Consider the following 17,152-nt stretch of genomic DNA (forward strand, 5'->3'; position numbering starts at 1 on the left):
TTCCTTCAATCCTTCCTTTCCTTCTTCCCTCTGTCTTTCCTTTCCTTCTTTCTTTCCTTCTCTCTCTCTTTTCCTTTCTTTCATTTAATGATAGAATTGAATTAGTTAATATCTAATCTATTGTTAGAGCTCTAACATGCTTAAACATGTTTTAGTTACACCATTTATTTGAAAAGTAAATGATAAAATGAAAATTATTAATATTCAAGCTCATAGATTATTACAAGAATGAACAAACCCTTGTCAATACCAGCAGGTTAAGCAATAGAAGTTAACCCTGTTCCCTCAAAATTATACCCCCTCAGTCATCCCGAAAGGTTGCTAAATGCTCTGTTGACTTACAACTCTGTAAGTCAGTTCTGACTTTTTTTAATCGTTATATAAATGAAAGAATATAGAATTGACTTCCTTTTACATTATGATTGTGAGATTGAACAATGAAATTATTTGTAATTTATCCATTGTCATTGTTGTATAATCTTCCATTGTGTTAATATGACATGATTTGTTGACTGTCCTGATAAATTGTAGGCTTTCTATAATTTTAGGACTATTAAAAAAGAATGCTTGTTTAAATTTTTTGTACAGATTTTTTGCATAAACACATATAAACATTTGTTTGGATATAAACCTAGGAGTAAATTTCTCATAGAATTGCTTGTTCAAATGTTTGTTCTGTTCTCTGTAGAGGTCTTGCCTACCTTTCATTTGACTTATTCCTAGATGTGCTAATTTCTATGCCTTTTTGTATGTTATAATTGAAATTTTTCAACTGTTTGGAAGTATGAAAATGGACTTTTGTATGTTGACTTTGTAATCAAACCCCTTTATTATTTTTAAAGCTTAGCAATAGGTTTTTTGAAATTTTATGAGCACAGTCACATCATCTACAGGTGACTACAGCTTTATTCATTTCCTAGCAGCATTTTTAATTGAAATATATTTGATTTACAATATTGTGTTACTTTCAGGAGTACAGCAAAGTGATTCAGTTATATTTATATGTTTATATGTTTATTAAGATTATTTCACACTAGGGTTATTGCAAGTTATTAACTACTATTTCCTGTATTATGCAGTAAATCTTTGTTGCTTATCTATTTTATATATAGAAGTGTGTCTCTTGTTAATCCCATATTTCTAATTTATCCCTCCTCTGCTCTCTTTCCTCTTCAGCAACCAAAGCTTTGTTTTCTATGTCTGTCTCTGTTTTGTATATAGATTCATTTGTATTAATATTATGTGTTAGATGCCACAGTAAGTGATATCATATGATGTTTGGCTTTGACTTCACTTAGTATGATATTCTTTGGGTCCATTCACATGGCTGCAAATGGCAATATTTAATTCTGTTTAATGGTTGAGTATACTGCATCTTCTTTACCCATTCATCTGATGATGGACACCTAGGTTGCTTCCGTGTCTTGGCTATTGCAAATAGTGTCATAACACTTACCTTGTAAATTTGTTTTATCTTGTTAAATTTTTTTCCTTGCCTAGACCACGAGGCCTAGGTAGGCTCTGCAGCACATGGTCAGAAGGATATCTCTGTATATTCTCTGTAGGAGGGACAGCTCTCAGTACTTCACAACTCAACAGGAAGCTTTCTCTTTCTTTGTAGATTGTCTCAAACAGAATAACTAGAATTTTTCTATTCCTTAAACTAAGGTATTCTATACTGGAAATGTGCTGAAATTTCTAAAATGCTTTTTCTTTACCTGTTGAGATTCTCTTATAGTTATTCTCTTGTTTTTTTCAAAGAATATGATTTTAAAACATTGATTAACATTCAAATGTTAAACCAACCTTGTAATTATAAAACTACTTTAACATGGCTATGATCATATGTATATGGCACTGAATTTTATTTACTTATATTGTGTTTATTTTTTTTCATTTATTTTTATTAGTTGGAGGCTAATTACTTTAAAATATTGTAGTGGGTTTTGTCATACATTGACATGAATCAGCCATGGATTTACATGTATTCCCCATCCCGATCCCCCCTCCCACCTCCCTCTCTACCCAATCCCTCTGAGTCTTCCCAGTGCACCAGGCCTGAGCACTTGTCTCATGCATCCAACCTGGGCCAGTGATCTGTTTCACTATAGATAATATACATGTTTCGATGCTGTTCTCTCGAAACATCCCACCCTTGCTTTCTCCCACAGAGTCCAAAAGTCTGTTCTGTACATCTGTGTCTCTTTTTCTGTTTTACATATAGGGTTATCATTACCATCTTTCTAAATTCCATATATATGTGTTAGTATGCTGTAATGTTCTTTATCTTTCTGGCTTACTTCACTCTGTATAATGGGCTCCAGTTTCATCCATCTCATTAGGACCGATTCAAATGAATTCTTTTTAATGGCTGAGTAATATTCCATGGTGTATATGTACCACAGCTTCCTTATCCATTCGTCTGCTAATGGGCATCTAGGTTGCTTCCATGTCCTGGCTATTATAAACAGTGCTGCGATGAACATTGGGGTGCATGTGTCTCTTTCAGATCTGGTTTCCTCGGTGTGTATGCTCAGAAGTGGTATTGCTGGGTCATATGGCAGTTCTATTTCCAGTTTTTAAAGAAATCTCCACACTGTTCTCCATAGTGGCTGTACTAGTTTGCATTCCCACCAACAGTGTAAGAGGGTTTGCTTTTCTCCACACCCTCTCCAGCATTTATTGCTTGTAGACTTTTGGATAACAGCCATCCTGACTGGCGTGTAATGGTACCTCATTGTGGTTTTGATTTGCATTTCTCTAATAATGAGTGATGTTGAGCATCTTTTCATGTGTTTGTTAGCCATCTGTATGTCTTCTTTGGAGAAATGTCTGTTTAGTTCTTTGGTTCATTTTTTGATTGGGTCATTTATTTTTCTGGAATTGAGCTGCAGGAGTTGCTTAGATTAGTCCTTTGTCTGTTTCTTTGTTTGCTATTATTTTCTCCCAATCTGAGGGCTGTCTTTTCACCTTGCTTATAGTTTCCTTTGTTGTGAAAAGCTTTTAAGTTTCATTAGGTCCCATTTGTTTATTTTTGCTTTTATTTCCAATATTCTGGGAGGTGGGTCATAGAGGATCCTGCTGTGATTTATGTCGGAGAGTGTTTTGCCTATATTCTCCTCTAGGAGTTTTATAGTTTCTGGTCTCACATTTAGATCTTTCATCCATTTTGAGTTTATTTTTGTGTATGGTGTTAGAAGGTGTTCTAGTTTCATTCTTTTCCAAGTGGTTGACCAATTTTCCCAGCACCACTTGTTGAAGAGGTTATCTTTTTTCCATTGTATATCCTTGCCTCCTTTGTTGAAGATAAGGTTTCCATAGGTTCGTGGATTTATCTCTGGGCTTTCTATTCTGTTCCATTGATCTATATTTCTGTCTTTGTGCCAGTACCATACTATCTTGATGACTGTGGCTTTGTAGTAGAGTCTGAAGTCAGGCAGGTTGATTCTTCCAGTTCCATTCTTTTTTCTCAAGATTACTTTGGCTATTCGAAGTTTTTTGTATTTCCATACAAATTGAGAAATTCTTTGTTCTAGTTCTGTGAAAAATACCGTTGGTAGCTTAATAGGAATTGCATTGAATCTATAGATTGCTTTGGGTAGAATAGCCATTTTGACAATATTGATTCTTCCAATTCATGAACACGGTATGTTTCTCCATCTGTTTCTGTCCTCTTTGATTTCTTTCAGCAGTGTTTTATAGTTTTCTATGTATAGGTCTTTTGTTTCTTTAGGTAGATATACACCTAAGTATTTTATTCTTTTTGTTGCAATGGTGAATGGTATTATTTCCTTAATTTCTCTTTCTGTTTTCTCATTGTTAGCATATAGGAATGCAAGGGATATCTGTGTGTTAATTTTATATCCTGCAACTTTACTATATTCGTTGATTAGCTCTAGTAATTTCCTGGTAGAGTCTTTAGGGTTTTCTATGTAGAGGATCATGTCATCTGCAAACAGCGAGACTTTCACTTCTTCTTTTCCTATCTGGATTCCTTTTACTTCTTTTTCTGCTCTGATTGCTGTGGCCAAAACTTCCAAAACTATGTTGAATAGTAGTGGTGAGAGTGGGCATCCTTGTCTTGTTGTTGATTTCAGGAGAAATGCTTTCAATTTTTCACCATTGAGGGTGATGCTTGCTGTGGGTTTGTCATATATAGCTTTTATTATGTTGAGGTATGTTCCTTCTATTCCTGCTTTCTGGAGAGTTTTAATCATAAATGGATGTTGGATTTTGTCAAAGACTTTCTCTGCATCTATTGAGATAATCATATGGTTTTTATCTTTCAATTTGTTAATGTGGTGTATTACATTGATTGATTTGTGGATATTAAAGAATCCTTGCATTCCTGGGATAAAGCCCACTTGGTCATGGTGTATGATTTTTTTTAATATGTTGTTGGATTCTGTTTGCTAGAATTTTGTTAAGGATTTTTGCCTCTATGTTCATCAGTGATATTGGCCTATAGTTTTCTTTTTTTGTGGCATCTTTGTCTGGTTTCGGAATCAAGGCGATGGTGGCCTCATAGAATGAGTTTGGAAGTTTACCTTCTTCTGCAATTTTCTGGAAGAGTTTGAGTAAGATAGGTGTTAGCTCTTCTCTAAATTTTTGGTAGAATTCAGCTGTGAAGCCATCTGGTCCTGGGCTTTTGTTTGCTGGAAGATTTTTGATGACAGTTTCGATTTCCTTGCTTGTGATGGGGCTGTCAAGATCTTCTATTTCTTCCTGGTTCAGTTTTGGAAAGTTATACTTTTCTAAGAATTTGCCCATTTCTTCCAAGTTGTCCATTTTATTGGCATAGAGCTGCTGGTAGCAGTCTCTTATGATCCTTTGTATTTCAGTGTTGTCTGTTGTGATCTCTCCATTTTCATTTCTAATTTTGTTGATTTGGTTCTTCTCCCTTTGTTTCTTAATGAGTCTTGCTAATGGTTTGTCAATTTTGTTTATTTTTTCAAAAAACCAGCTTTTAGCTTTGTTGATTTTTGCTATGGTCTCTTTAGTTTCTTTTGCATTTATTTCTGCCCTAATTTCATTCACATTGCTTCAAATGGCAATATTTAATTCATTTTTATGGTTGAGTAATATTCCTTTGGTGTGTACACACACACACACACACATCATATCTTCTTTACCCATTCATTTATTGATGTATACCTAGGTTGCTTCCATGTGTTAGCTATTTAAATAGTGTTATAAGCCAACTCATTAGAAAAGACTCTGATGCTGGTAAAGAGTGGAGGCACGAGGAGAAGGGTACAACAGAGGATGAGATGATTGGATGGCATCACCGACTCAATAGACATGAGTTTGAGCAAGCTCTGGGAGATGGTGAAGGACAGGGAAGCCTGGCGTGCTGCCATCCATTGGGTCACAAAGAGTCAGACATGACTGAGCGACTGAACAATGATGAATGATGAGGCTAGCAGCCTTTTTATCTTTTATAAAACTTAATTTATTTACTTTAATTGCAGGCTAATTACTTTACAAGGTTGTAGTGGTTTTTGCCATACATTGACATGAATAAGCCATGGGTGTACATGCGACCCCCATCCGGAACCCCCCACCCACCTCCCTTCCCTTCCCATCTCTCTGGGTTGTCCCAGTGCGCCAGCTTTGAGTGCCCTGTTTCATGCATCAAACTCTGACTGGTCATCTGTTTCATATATGGTAATATACATGTTTCAATGCTATCCTCTCAAATCATCCCACCCTCACCTTCTCCCACAGAGTCCAAATGTCTGTTCTTTATATGTTTCTCTTTGCTGTCTTGCATACAGGGTCATTGTTACCATCTTTCTAAATTCCATATGTATACATTAATATACTATATTGGTGTTTTTCTTTCTGACTTACTTTTTCATCCACCTCATTAGAACTGATTCCAATGTATTCTTTTTAATAGCTGGGTAATATTCCACTGTTTATATGTACCACAACTTTCTTATCCATTCATCTGCCAATGGACATCTAGCTTGCTTCCATGTCCTAGCTATTGTAAACAGTGCTGCAGTGAACATTGGGGTACATGTGTATCTTCCAGTTCTGGTTTCCTCAGTGTGTATGCACAGCAGTGGGATTGCTAGGTCATATGGCAGTTCTTTTTTTTTTTTTTTTTTTTTATGTTATTCCTTTTGTGACCATATTAATAAATTTATCAATGTATGACAAAACCCACTGGAAAAATAATAATAATAATAATAAAAATTTTAAAAAAAAGTTATTATCATATGGCAGTTCTATTTCCAGTTTTTTAAGGAATTTCGACACTGCTCTCCATAGTGGTTGTACTAGTCTGCATTCCCACCAACAGTGTAAGAGGGTTCCCTTTTCTCCACACTCTCTCCAGCATTATTGTTTCTAGACTTTTTGATAGCAGCCATTCTGACTGGTATGAGATGGTACCTCATTGTGGTTTTGATTTGCATTTCTCTGATAATGAGTGATGTTGAGCATCTTTTCATGTGTTTGCTAGCCATCAATGTCTTCTTTGGAGAAATGTCTGTTTAGTTCTTTGGCCCATTTTTTGATTGAGTTATTTATTTTTCTGGTATTGAACTGCATGAGCTGCTTGTATATTTTTGATATTAGTTCTTTGTCAGTTTCTTCATTTGCTATTATTTTCTCCCATTCTGAAAGTTGTCTTTTCACCTCGCTTATAGTTTCCTTTGTTGTGAAAAAGCTTTTACGTTTAATTAGGTCCCATTTGTTTATTTTTGCTTTTATTTCCAATATTCTGGGAAGTGGGTCATAGAGGATCCTGCTGTGATTTATGTCAGAGAGTGTTTGCCTTTGTTTTCCTCTAGGAGTTTTATATTTTCTGGTCTTACATTTAGATCTTTAATCCATTTTGAGTTTATTTTTGTGTATGGTGCTAGAAAGTATTCTAGTTTCATTCTTTTACAGGTCGTTGACCACTATTCCCAGCACCACTTGTTAGATTCTCTTTTCTCCATAGTATATTCTTGCCTCCTTTGTCAAAGATAAGGTGTCCATAGGTACATGGATTAATTTCTGGGCTCTCTATTTTGTTCCATTGATCTTTATTTGTCTTTGTGTCAGTACTGTACTGTCTTGATGACTGTAGCTTTGTAGTATAGTCTGAAGTCAGCAGCCTTTTTATCTTGTAAAATTTTTTCTTATCCTAGTTCACTGGTACAATTGAGCAGAATGGTGAAGAAGATATCTGTGTATTCTCTCTAGGAGGGACAACTCTCAATATTTCATAATTCAACAGAATGCTTTCTGTCTTTTTTGGTAGATTGTTTCCATCAGAGTAACTAGAGGTTTCCTATTCCTTGCTAAGGTATTCTATATTGGAAATGTGTTGACATTTCTAAAATGCTTTCTCTTTACCTGTTGAGATACCCTTATGATTATTCTCCTGTAGTTTTTCAATAGTGTTATTTTCAAACATCGATTAACGTTCAAATGCTAAACCAACCTTGTAATTATGAAAACAATTCAACGTTTTCATCTGATCAATAGCCATGCAAATGTGAAAACCCAGACAAGTTTGTAAGACAAACCTATTCCACTGAATTTTACATTTGCATTTTGAAAAAGATTGGAGACTGTGTTATCAATTAAAAATATAATTTGAAAAATCTACAAATTATAAATACTGGAGAAAGTGTGGGGAAGAGGGAACCCTTTTCTCCTATTAATGGAATGTAAACTGATACAGCTACCATGGAGAACAGTATGAGATTTCTTAAAAAACTAAAAATATAGCTGCCATATGACCTATTAATTCTGTTACTGAGCATATACCCCGAGATAACAATAATTCAAAAAGCCTCATGCGTTCCAGTGTTTATTGCAGCACTATTTACAATAGCCAGGACATGGAAGCAAACTAAATGTCTATCAACAGATGAATGAGTAAAGAAGATGTGGTACATATATACAATAGACTATTACTCAGGCAAAAAAAGTATGAAATTGGTCATTTGCAGAGATATGGATGGACCTAGAGTCTTCATACAGAGTGAAGTTAAGTTAGAAAAAGAAAAAGAAATATATATATATTAACATGTATGCATGGGCATGCACACACACACACACACACACACACACACACACACACATAACCTAGCAAAACAGTAGAAATGACCTTTTTGCAGGGCAGGAATAGAGACACAGACATGTGGACACTGGGAGGGAAGAGGGGGTGGGATGAATTGAGAGATTGGAATTGACATGTATAAATTGCCATGTATAATGAAAGACAGAACGTGAGAACTAGTTATATAGCACAGGGAGCTCAGCTCAGTGCTCTGTGGTGACCTAGAATGTGTGGGATGGGGGTGGCGAGGAAGGGAGGTCCAAGAGGGACGGAGTATATGTATGCACATAGCTGATTCACTTCTTGTAAAGCAGAGACTAACACAATGTTGTAAAGCAACTATTCCTCAATAAATAAATAAAATATGCTTAGACTTTTATGACATGTAATGCAAATAGCTCTTAAATATTATTGCAGAAATGAGCCAAAAGGAAGTTTACACTAACATAACAGGAATAGGCAATCCCAAAGAATGCTCAAACTACCACACAATTGCACTCATCTCGAACACACTAGTAAGGTAATGCTCAAAATTCTCCAAGACAGGCTTCAGCAATACGTGAACCAAGAACTTCCAGATGTTCAAGCTGGTTTTAGAAAAGGCAGAGGAACCAGAGATCAAATTGCCAACATCCTCTGGATCATCGAAAAAGCAAGAGAGTTTCAGAAAAACATCTGTTTCTGCTTTATTGACTACGCCAAAGCCTTCGATATGTGGATCACAATAAACTGTGGAAAATTCTGAAGGAGATGGGAATACCAGGCCACCTGACCTGCCTCTTGAGAAATCTGTATGCAGGTCAGGAAGCAACAGTTAGAACTGGACATGGAACAACAGACTGGTTCCAAATAGGAAAAGGAGTACATCAAGGCTGTATATTATCACCCTGCTTATTTAACTTATATGCAAAGTACATCATGAGAAACACTGGGCTGGAAGAAGCACAGCTGGAATCAAGATTGCCAGAAGAAATATCAATAACCTCAGATATGCATATAACACCACCCTTATTGCTGAAAGTGAAGAAGAATTAAAGAGCCTCTTGATGAAAGTGAAAAAGAGAGTGAAAAAGTTGGCTTAAAGTTTAACATTTAGAAAACTAAGATCATGGCATCTGGTCCCATCACTTCATGGGAAATAGATGGGGAGACAGTGGAAACAGTGGCTGACTTTAATTTTTTGGGCTCCAAAATCACTGCAGATGGTGATCGCAGCCATGAAATTAAAAGACACTTACTCCCTGGAAGGAAAGTTATGACCAACCTAGATAGCATATTAAAAAGCAGAGACATCACTTTGCCAACAAAGGTCCATCTGGTCAAGGCTATGGTTTTTCCAGTGGTCATGTATGGATGTGAGAGTTGGACTGTGAAGAAAGCTGAGTGCTGAAAAATTGATGCTTTTGAACTGTGGTGTTGGAGAAGACTCTTGAGAGTCCCTTGGACTGCAAGGAGATCCAACCAGTCCATCCTAAAGGAGGTCAGTCTTGGCTGTTCATTGGAAGGACTGATGCTGAAGCTGAAACTCCAGTACTTTGGCGACCTCATGCGAAGAGTTTACTCATTGGAAAAGATCTTGATGCTGGGAGGGGTTGGGGGCAGGAGAAGGGGATGGCAGAGGATGAGATGGCTGGATGGCATCACCAACTCGATGGACATGCATTTGAGCAAGCTCAGGGAGTTTGTGATGGACAGGGAGGCCTGGCGTGCTGCGATTCATGGGATCGCAAAGAGTCGGACACGACTGAGTGACTGAACTGAACTGAACTGAACAGGAATATCACAATTTGAGGGCTACAAATTGCAAAAAATCTAACATCTTTCAAAGAAAAGTGTGAAAGAGATAACATTAAACAAGGATATAAGGCTTGCCATGTAGATTGAACAACACTGTAGTCAACCAAATGGAAATAATCAAAGCAAAGATTACGATTAACAAGTCCTATGTTGGTAAGAAAAGTTCAAGGCTTTGGACTTCCCTGGTGGTCCAGGGGTAAAGAATCGGCCTGCCAATGAAGGGCATATGGGTTTGATCCCTGGCCAAGGAAGATGTCACATGCTGCAGATCATGAGGGCCACAACTACTGAGTGTGTGCTCTAGAGCCCAAATGCCACAACTACTGAAGGCCTCATAGCCTAAAGCTATGACCAACCTAGACAGCAGATTAAAAAGCAGAGACATTACTTTGCCAGCAAAGGTCAAGCTAGTCAAAGCTACGATTTTTCCAGTAGTCATATATGGATGTGAGAGTTGGACCATAAAAAGAGCTGAGCCCCGAAGAACTGATGCTTTTGAACTGTGGTGTTGGAGGAAACTCGTGAGAGTCCCTTGGACTGCAAGGAGATCCAACCAATCAATCCTAAAGGAAATCAGTCCTGAATATACATTGGAAAGACTGATGCTGAAGCTGAAACTCCAATACTTTGGACACTTGATATGAAGAACTGACTCATTGGAAAAGACTCAGATGCTGGGAACGATTGAAGGCAGGAGGAGACGGGGACGACAGATGATGAGATGGTTGGATGGTATCACTGACAATGCATGAACTGTCTCCTACTGAATTTCTGCTGAAAGAGCACTTTTTTTTCAGGTAATTACTTAATTCCTTGCTCTTTCAGTAGAAATTCAGGAGAAGGAGACAATTCAGAATTTGACTTGTGTGATATTAAGAAACAAGTCCCTTTATATGGACTTTCTCTTGTGATGACACAATGGATTCTAAAAATATCTGATACAGTTGAGTTGCATTAGTGGCTGAACTGGCCCGAGACAGGAAAGGCTCCACGCTTTCACCAGAGCTCTAAACGCATCTACTGCCCTAACATGTAACTGCTGCTTGCTGCATTGTAGGAAACGGATATAGGGATGACGTTGTAACAGTCATTATCTATTACATATGCATGTATGCGTGCTTTCTCAGTCCCTCAGCTGTGTCCGACTCTTTACAACTCCATGGACTGTATGATCCGGCCATGATCCTCTATCCATGGGATTCTCTAGGCAAGAATACTGGAGTGGGTTGCCATTTCCTTTGCAGAGGATCTACTTGTCCCAGGGATGGAACCTGCATCTCCTACGTCTCCTGCTTTGGCAGGTGAATTCGTTATCACTGAGCCACCTAGGAAGCCCCAGCTATTAAATGTGAGGGATTTATCATTCCTCCCATTGTTAAAGTAGCAATTCAGTTTCATAACATAATAGACCTCAGTATTGGATATCATTTCTGCTTATGTTTTCATGTAAATATAGGTGTCCATAAGCAAAGACAGAAGTTGCCTGGGATCTCAGCTTGTCCATCATTAGTTACATAATATTTCACAGTGAAATTTCTCATCTAAAAATGTATGAATTAGTTAATGGCAGGATGTTTGCACCTCAGGTTGTATAGCTCATATGGTATGCAGTATGGATACATGTTCATACATTAGCAATGCTGTACAATAAATCAAACACATTATGGAGTGAATTGTGGAATCGAATTTATTAAGAAACAAGTATATAAGACTCCTGCATCTAGGAAGACAACACAAAGTGGTCTTAAGAAAGAAAGCAAGTTACAGGATCCCCGAGTACACCAATAAAGAAAATATGTTTATGAAGATTATGGTCAATTGCAGAAAGCTATGCAAATGTTATGAGGATTTGTTTTCATAAATTACTTAGAATGACTAGGAAGTCGATCCTGACATCAGAGTTAACACCCAGACAAACTCCATATCAAGGATGCGTGAAATTGATATATTATCCCCACACAGGGAAAGAAGAGATGGGGGAAGCCTTTTTCACTCCATTCAGCTGACTCACAAGCTTTTAAACAGGAGATGAGTAACAGAAATTCTGGTAGAACATGCTAGTTATCGGCGAAGTCTAGTAAGTGATTTTGTCCACACAATAGCAAGCTAGTTAACAAATGATGTTGTGTGGGGATGGGGAAACTGGTGAAGTGATCAGCAACAGGAAGGCTGGCAGCAGCTGGAAACACAGCTAGGGCGACAGCAGGTGGTCTGACAGCAGACAGGGGGGGTGCAAGGTTGGCAGCAGCTGGACCCACATTCTTGGGCTTGGCACCCAGGCAGGCAGCAGCACGTGGGGTGGTAGCAGATTCTGTGGCAGTACACAGGAGCACAGCAAGCTGGCTGACAGCAAGGCTGGCAGCAGCTGGACCCACTGAAGGTTTGTCCACAGCTGCTGGACCCACAGCAGGTGGGCTGACAGCAGGTGGTCACACAAGCAGGCTTGCAGCAGGTGGTCCTACAGCAGGTGGTTTCACTAGTTTGATAGCAAGTAGGGGGGCAGGAGGGCTGGCAGCAGATGGTCTCACAGCAGGTGGGCTGACAGCAGGGTTTGCTGCAACAGGTGGGCTGGCAGCAGGTGGTCACACAAGTGGGTCTGCAGCAGGTGGTCCTGCAACAGGTGGTTTGACAGCAAGCTGGGGGGCAGCAGGGCTTGCAGAAGCTGGACTCACAGCAGGTGGTCCTGCAGCTAATGGGCTGACAGCAGGTGGGCTGGCAGCACGGGGAGCAGCATGAGTGGGCCATTGGGTCTGTGAGGAGGGTGCACTCCTGTGCAGAAGTGAGTTTCTCAGATTCTGCTCACTCTTCCTGTTCTGGGCCTTTTATATCCTGGACCCCCAATGTTGGGACCAAGAAGCAGGACTTTCCTGGTTGTTCTTTATGTTATTGTTGTAGTTTTCATCACTGTCATGGAGGAGGTTGCTTTCTTAGTGTTTTATAGAGAGGCCTCTGTAAATTAGTGTTTGATCTTTTCCTTAATTGGGTCTAGTACTTAAGAATCTTTTCTAGAAATGAAAAAGTCAGGAATCATCACCAGCAGCATTTCTGGTCCTGTGACATCATCTGGCCACGGGGTAGTTCCTGCTGGCTCTGTGAAGGTCAGAATAGTTCTCCTTTCTCAGCTTTGTTCCTTTGACTGGGGCATTCCTCGAAAGGGTCGGGATGCTGATACATTCTGTGATGAATGAAGCCTGCTTGAGTTCAAGCCCAATCTCTGACAAAGTCAGAGTTAAGACTTCCACATGTATTTGTGTATATCTATATTTGGAAACTAGTTTGAAGTGTTTCCCAGTTTTATCAGGGTCATCTGAATAGAGGATGGTTGGCACATTGTTTTTCAAATGAAAATCAGCACCAAAACTGGAATAGAGGCAAAAGCTGAATCCTATTTTCAAACAGCATCCCTTTCTTACTATTTCAGTGCTATCTTCTAGTTAGGTTAATGACCTCTGGTGAGACATCCCAACTTGCATATACTTTCTTCTACAACTTGTGACAAGCAGGTTAGATAGGAGAATAACTAAGGTATCTTTGAATCTGTAAATTTATATGTTCCGACAAATGTTGAATCCCAACCACAATTTCTTAAAGCTTTTAGGCCCCATTTTCTCTCTTTTAGATGTATATGTTTCGTATAATTGCCATGTAATGGGGAAAGATGTAGTCAACAACAGTAGAAAGGATAAAATGATAATGTAATTCCAATGGCAGAAAAAAGGAAAAATTTAAAATTTGTGTGGAACCACAAAATATCCAAAGCAATATTGAAAAGAAGAACAAAGCTTGAAGCATCATTTTCCTTGATTCCAAACAGTATTACAAAGCTCTATTAAACAAAACAGTATGGATTGGAAAAAACTGGCACTTAGATCAATGAAATAGAATAAACAGGCCAGAAATAAGTCCACACATTATATGACCTACTAATTTATTACAAAGGAGCCAAGAATATATTAATGCAAAAAGGAAATTGCAATCTTTTAAACAAATAGTGGTGTGAAAACTGGGCAGCCATGTGCCAAAGAATGAAACTGGACTCCTCTCTTACACCATCCACAAAAATTAACTCTAAATGGATTAAAGACCTGAACTTAAGACCTGAGATTATAAAACTTCTGGAAGAGAAAATACATAGTAAGCTCCTTAACATTGGTCTTAGTGCTGACTTTTTGGATTTGACACCAAAAGTAAAGGCAACAGATCTAAAAGTGGGAAGAATTGAATAGTTTATGCCTAGAAAAGGACACTATCAACAAAATGAAAAGGAAACCTATTGAAGTGAGAGAAAATATTTTCAAATCATATTTCATAAAGGGTTGATATTCAAAATGCATAACTCACATGACTCACAACTCACAGGACTCAATAGCAAAAATGAAACAACCTCATTTAAAATGGGCAGAGGTTCTAAAGAGATACTTGTCCAAAGAAGACATGCAAATGGCCATCAGATACATGAAAAGGTGTTTAATATCACTAATCAACAGGAATGCAAATCAAACCCACAATGAGATATCAGTTCATACCAGATTTAGCATGACTATCATAAGAGTGTCAAGACATACAAAGTTTTAATGAGAATATGAAAAATGGGAACCCCTTTCCCTGTTAGTTGAAATGAGAATTGGTGCAGCCACTATGGAAAACATTATGCAGTTTCCTCAAAATTAAAAACAGGACATGGGGAGAATAGAATATGATCTAAATAGTCTACTTCTTGGCATTTATCTGAGGAAAACAAAAACACGGACTCAAAAAGATTTATGCAGCCACATGTTCATTGTAGCACTGTTTACACTAGCCAAGACATGGAAACAACCAAAGTGTCTGTCAATGGATAAATGGATAAAGAAAACATGGAACATATTATATAATGGAATGTTATTCAATGATGAAGGATATCTTCCCATTTATGACAATGTGAATGGACTTTGAGGGCATTAAGCTAAATGAAATAAGTTAGAGAGAGGCAAATACCATGTGATTTCACTTATATATGGAATCTTAAAAAAATTTTTCTAAAACTGAACTCATAGATAGAACAGATCCATGGCAGCCAGAGGTGGGGGTGGGGTGGGTGAAACAGGTAAATGGGATCACAAGGTACAGGCTTCCAGTTATAAAACAAATGCATGGGGAATGTGATGTACAGCATAGTGACCATAGTGAATAATACTGAAATCTTTGAAAGTTGCTAGAAAAGTAGATTTTAAAAGCTCTCATGCAAGAAAAAAGACTTTGTAGTTATCAATTGTGACAGATGTTAACGTTAACCAGACTTACTGCAGTGATAACTTTGCAACATCTATGAATATCAAATTATTATGTTGAACACCTATAAACAATATAACGCCGTGTCAATTAAAGCACAGTTTAAAACAAACAAACAAGGATAGATACACACCAGTAGAATTCAGAAGTCTCGTATCAGGAGAGTACATGACACCACTGTAGTGAAATAGTGAAACGCTTTTATTGTTTCTACCACTGTTGACTATCTGCTTTCCCTATGACATGGCAATTACACTCTTACATATGTACCTAAAAGAGAGAAAATAGGGCAGAAAAAACTCTAAGAAATTATGGCTGACACATTTGACATTTATTGAAATCTATAAATCCATAAAGTTATCATCCTATCTACCTATTTATCACAAATTATAAAAGAAAGTATGTGCAAGTTGTGATGTCTCATCAGAGGTGATTGATCCAGCTAAAAATAGTTATGGGACATTAATGAATTGATGTCTGAAAACAGGGTACAGTTTTTGCCTCTATTCCAGCTTTGGTGCCGAATTGCTAGTGAAGAACAATGTGCCAACATCTTCTACCTAAATGTACCTAATAAAGCTGGGAAACATTTTAGGTCAGTCACTACTGATTTGAAAGACATGTATATAGATACACATGATCGTCTTGAATCTCAGACTTTGTCTGACATCACACTTGGACTTTAGCTGACGTCATTCATCACAGAATGCATCAACATCCAGCAAGTCTCAACCTAAGTGTAGTCAAAGGAACAAAGAAAAGATGACTGCTCCGACCCTGGCCAAGGCAGGAAGAACTATCCCATGAACTGATGATGTCACATGACCAGACCTGCTGCTGGGATGATTCCTTATTCTTTTTCCCTTCTGGAAAGTGTTCTTAAGTACTAGTCCTAATTAAAAAGAAGATCAAACACTAATTTACAGAGGCCTCAAAACACTAAAGAAATCATTTCCTCTTGGATAATTTCCCATTGACTGCAAAAACAACATACACAACAAGGAAAGTCTTGCTTATTGGTCCCAACATTGGGGTCCAGTGTATAAAAAGCCCCGGAACAGAAGCAGTCATCAGAGTCTGAGAAACTCACTTCTAAAGAGAAGTCCACACTCCACCACTGACAAAATGACTCACTCCTGCTGCTCCCCGTGCTGTCAGCCCACCTGCTGTGAGGCCAGCTGCTGTCGGCCTTGCTGCCCCCCAACTTGCTATCACACTAGTGAAAACACCTGCTGTAGGACCACCTGCTGCAAACCCACCTGTGTGACTACCTGCTGTCAGCCCACGTGTGGTGGGTCCAGCTGCTGCCAGCCTTGCTGTCGTCCTGCCTGCTGTCAGACCACCTGCTGCAGGACCACTTGCCTCAAGCCTACTTGTGTGACCACCTGCTGCCAGCCCACCTGCTGTGAGGCCAGCTGCTGTCGTCCTTGCTGCCCACCAACTTGCTATCAGACTAGTGAAAACACCTGCTGTAGGACCACCTGCTGCAAACCTACTTGTGTGACCACCTGCTGCCAGCCCACCTGCTGTGGATCCAGCAGCTGTGGACAAACCTGCAGTGGGTCCAGGTGCTCTCAGCCTTGCTGCCAGCCAGCTTCCTGTGCACCTGTGTACTGCCACAGAACCTGCTACCACCCCACATGCTTCTGCCTGCCTGGGTGCCAAGACCAGAGCTGTGGATCCAGCTGCTGCCAGCCTTGCAGCCATCCTGTCTGCTGTCAGACCACCTGCTGCAGGACCACCTGCTGCCGCCCTAGCTGTGTGTCCAGCTGCTGCCAGCCTTCCTGCTGCTGATCACCTTACCAAGGAGCCACTGTCCCTATACAACACCTTCTATTAATTGACTTGCTACCTGGGGACAAACAAAATCACTTCTTAGACTTTGCTGACAACTGGCAGGCTCTACCAGAATTTCAGTTACTCATCTCCTTGCTTAAGAGCTTGTGAATTAGCTTCCTCCAGTTGTCTTCCTCTGGTGTAGGAGGACCATGTGCCAACTTCCTGCATCTGTGATAAGGA

General features: G+C 38.9%; 2 protein-coding genes across 3 annotated transcripts; one reads left to right on the plus strand and one right to left on the minus strand.

Moving 5' to 3' along the window:
* Positions 1–12,016: 12,016 nt before the first annotated feature.
* LOC133056083 (keratin-associated protein 9-1-like) lies at positions 12,017–12,607 on the minus strand. 2 transcript variants are annotated; one of them, XM_061141192.1, is made up of 2 exons: positions 12,565–12,607; positions 12,017–12,498 (listed from the first exon to the last, which is right to left on the minus strand). In XM_061141192.1, the coding sequence occupies exons 1-2, from the start codon at positions 12,605–12,607 to the stop codon at positions 12,017–12,019; spliced, it is 525 nt and encodes a 174-aa protein (XP_060997175.1). The 2 variants fall into 2 exon arrangements, with proteins under 2 accessions (XP_060997175.1, XP_060997176.1); XM_061141193.1 differs by having other exon boundaries at positions 12,017–12,473; positions 12,561–12,607.
* Positions 12,608–16,258: 3,651 nt separating this feature from the next.
* LOC133056085 (keratin-associated protein 9-2-like) lies at positions 16,259–16,927 on the plus strand. The gene is made up of 3 exons (XM_061141195.1): positions 16,259–16,320; positions 16,372–16,542; positions 16,636–16,927. The coding sequence occupies exons 1-3, from the start codon at positions 16,259–16,261 to the stop codon at positions 16,925–16,927; spliced, it is 525 nt and encodes a 174-aa protein (XP_060997178.1).
* The last annotated feature ends 225 nt before the right edge of the window (positions 16,928–17,152 follow it).

This window comes from Dama dama, chromosome 5 (assembly GCF_033118175.1).
Source record: "Dama dama isolate Ldn47 chromosome 5, ASM3311817v1, whole genome shotgun sequence".
NCBI lineage: Eukaryota > Metazoa > Chordata > Mammalia > Artiodactyla > Cervidae > Dama > Dama dama.

What these genes read in the sequence shown, in the direction of transcription:
- LOC133056083 (XM_061141192.1), bottom strand. Translation starts at nt 12,607, where the DNA reads ATGGCCCACTCATGCTGCTCCCCGTGCTGCCAGCCCACCTGCT. An exon ending in GTGCTGCCAGCCCACCTGCT is followed by an intron (nt 12,499 to 12,564) that starts GTCAGCCCATTA and finishes GCTGCCCCCCAG; the next exon opens with CTTGCTGTCAAACCACCTGT.
- LOC133056085 (XM_061141195.1), top strand. Translation starts at nt 16,259, where the DNA reads ATGACTCACTCCTGCTGCTCCCCGTGCTGTCAGCCCACCTGCTGTGAG. An exon ending in TGTGAGGCCAGCTGCTGTCG is followed by an intron (nt 16,321 to 16,371) that starts GCCTTGCTGCCC and finishes CACCTGCTGTAG; the next exon opens with GACCACCTGCTGCAAACCCA. An exon ending in TGCCAGCCCACCTGCTGTGA is followed by an intron (nt 16,543 to 16,635) that starts GGCCAGCTGCTG and finishes ACCTACTTGTGT; the next exon opens with GACCACCTGCTGCCAGCCCA.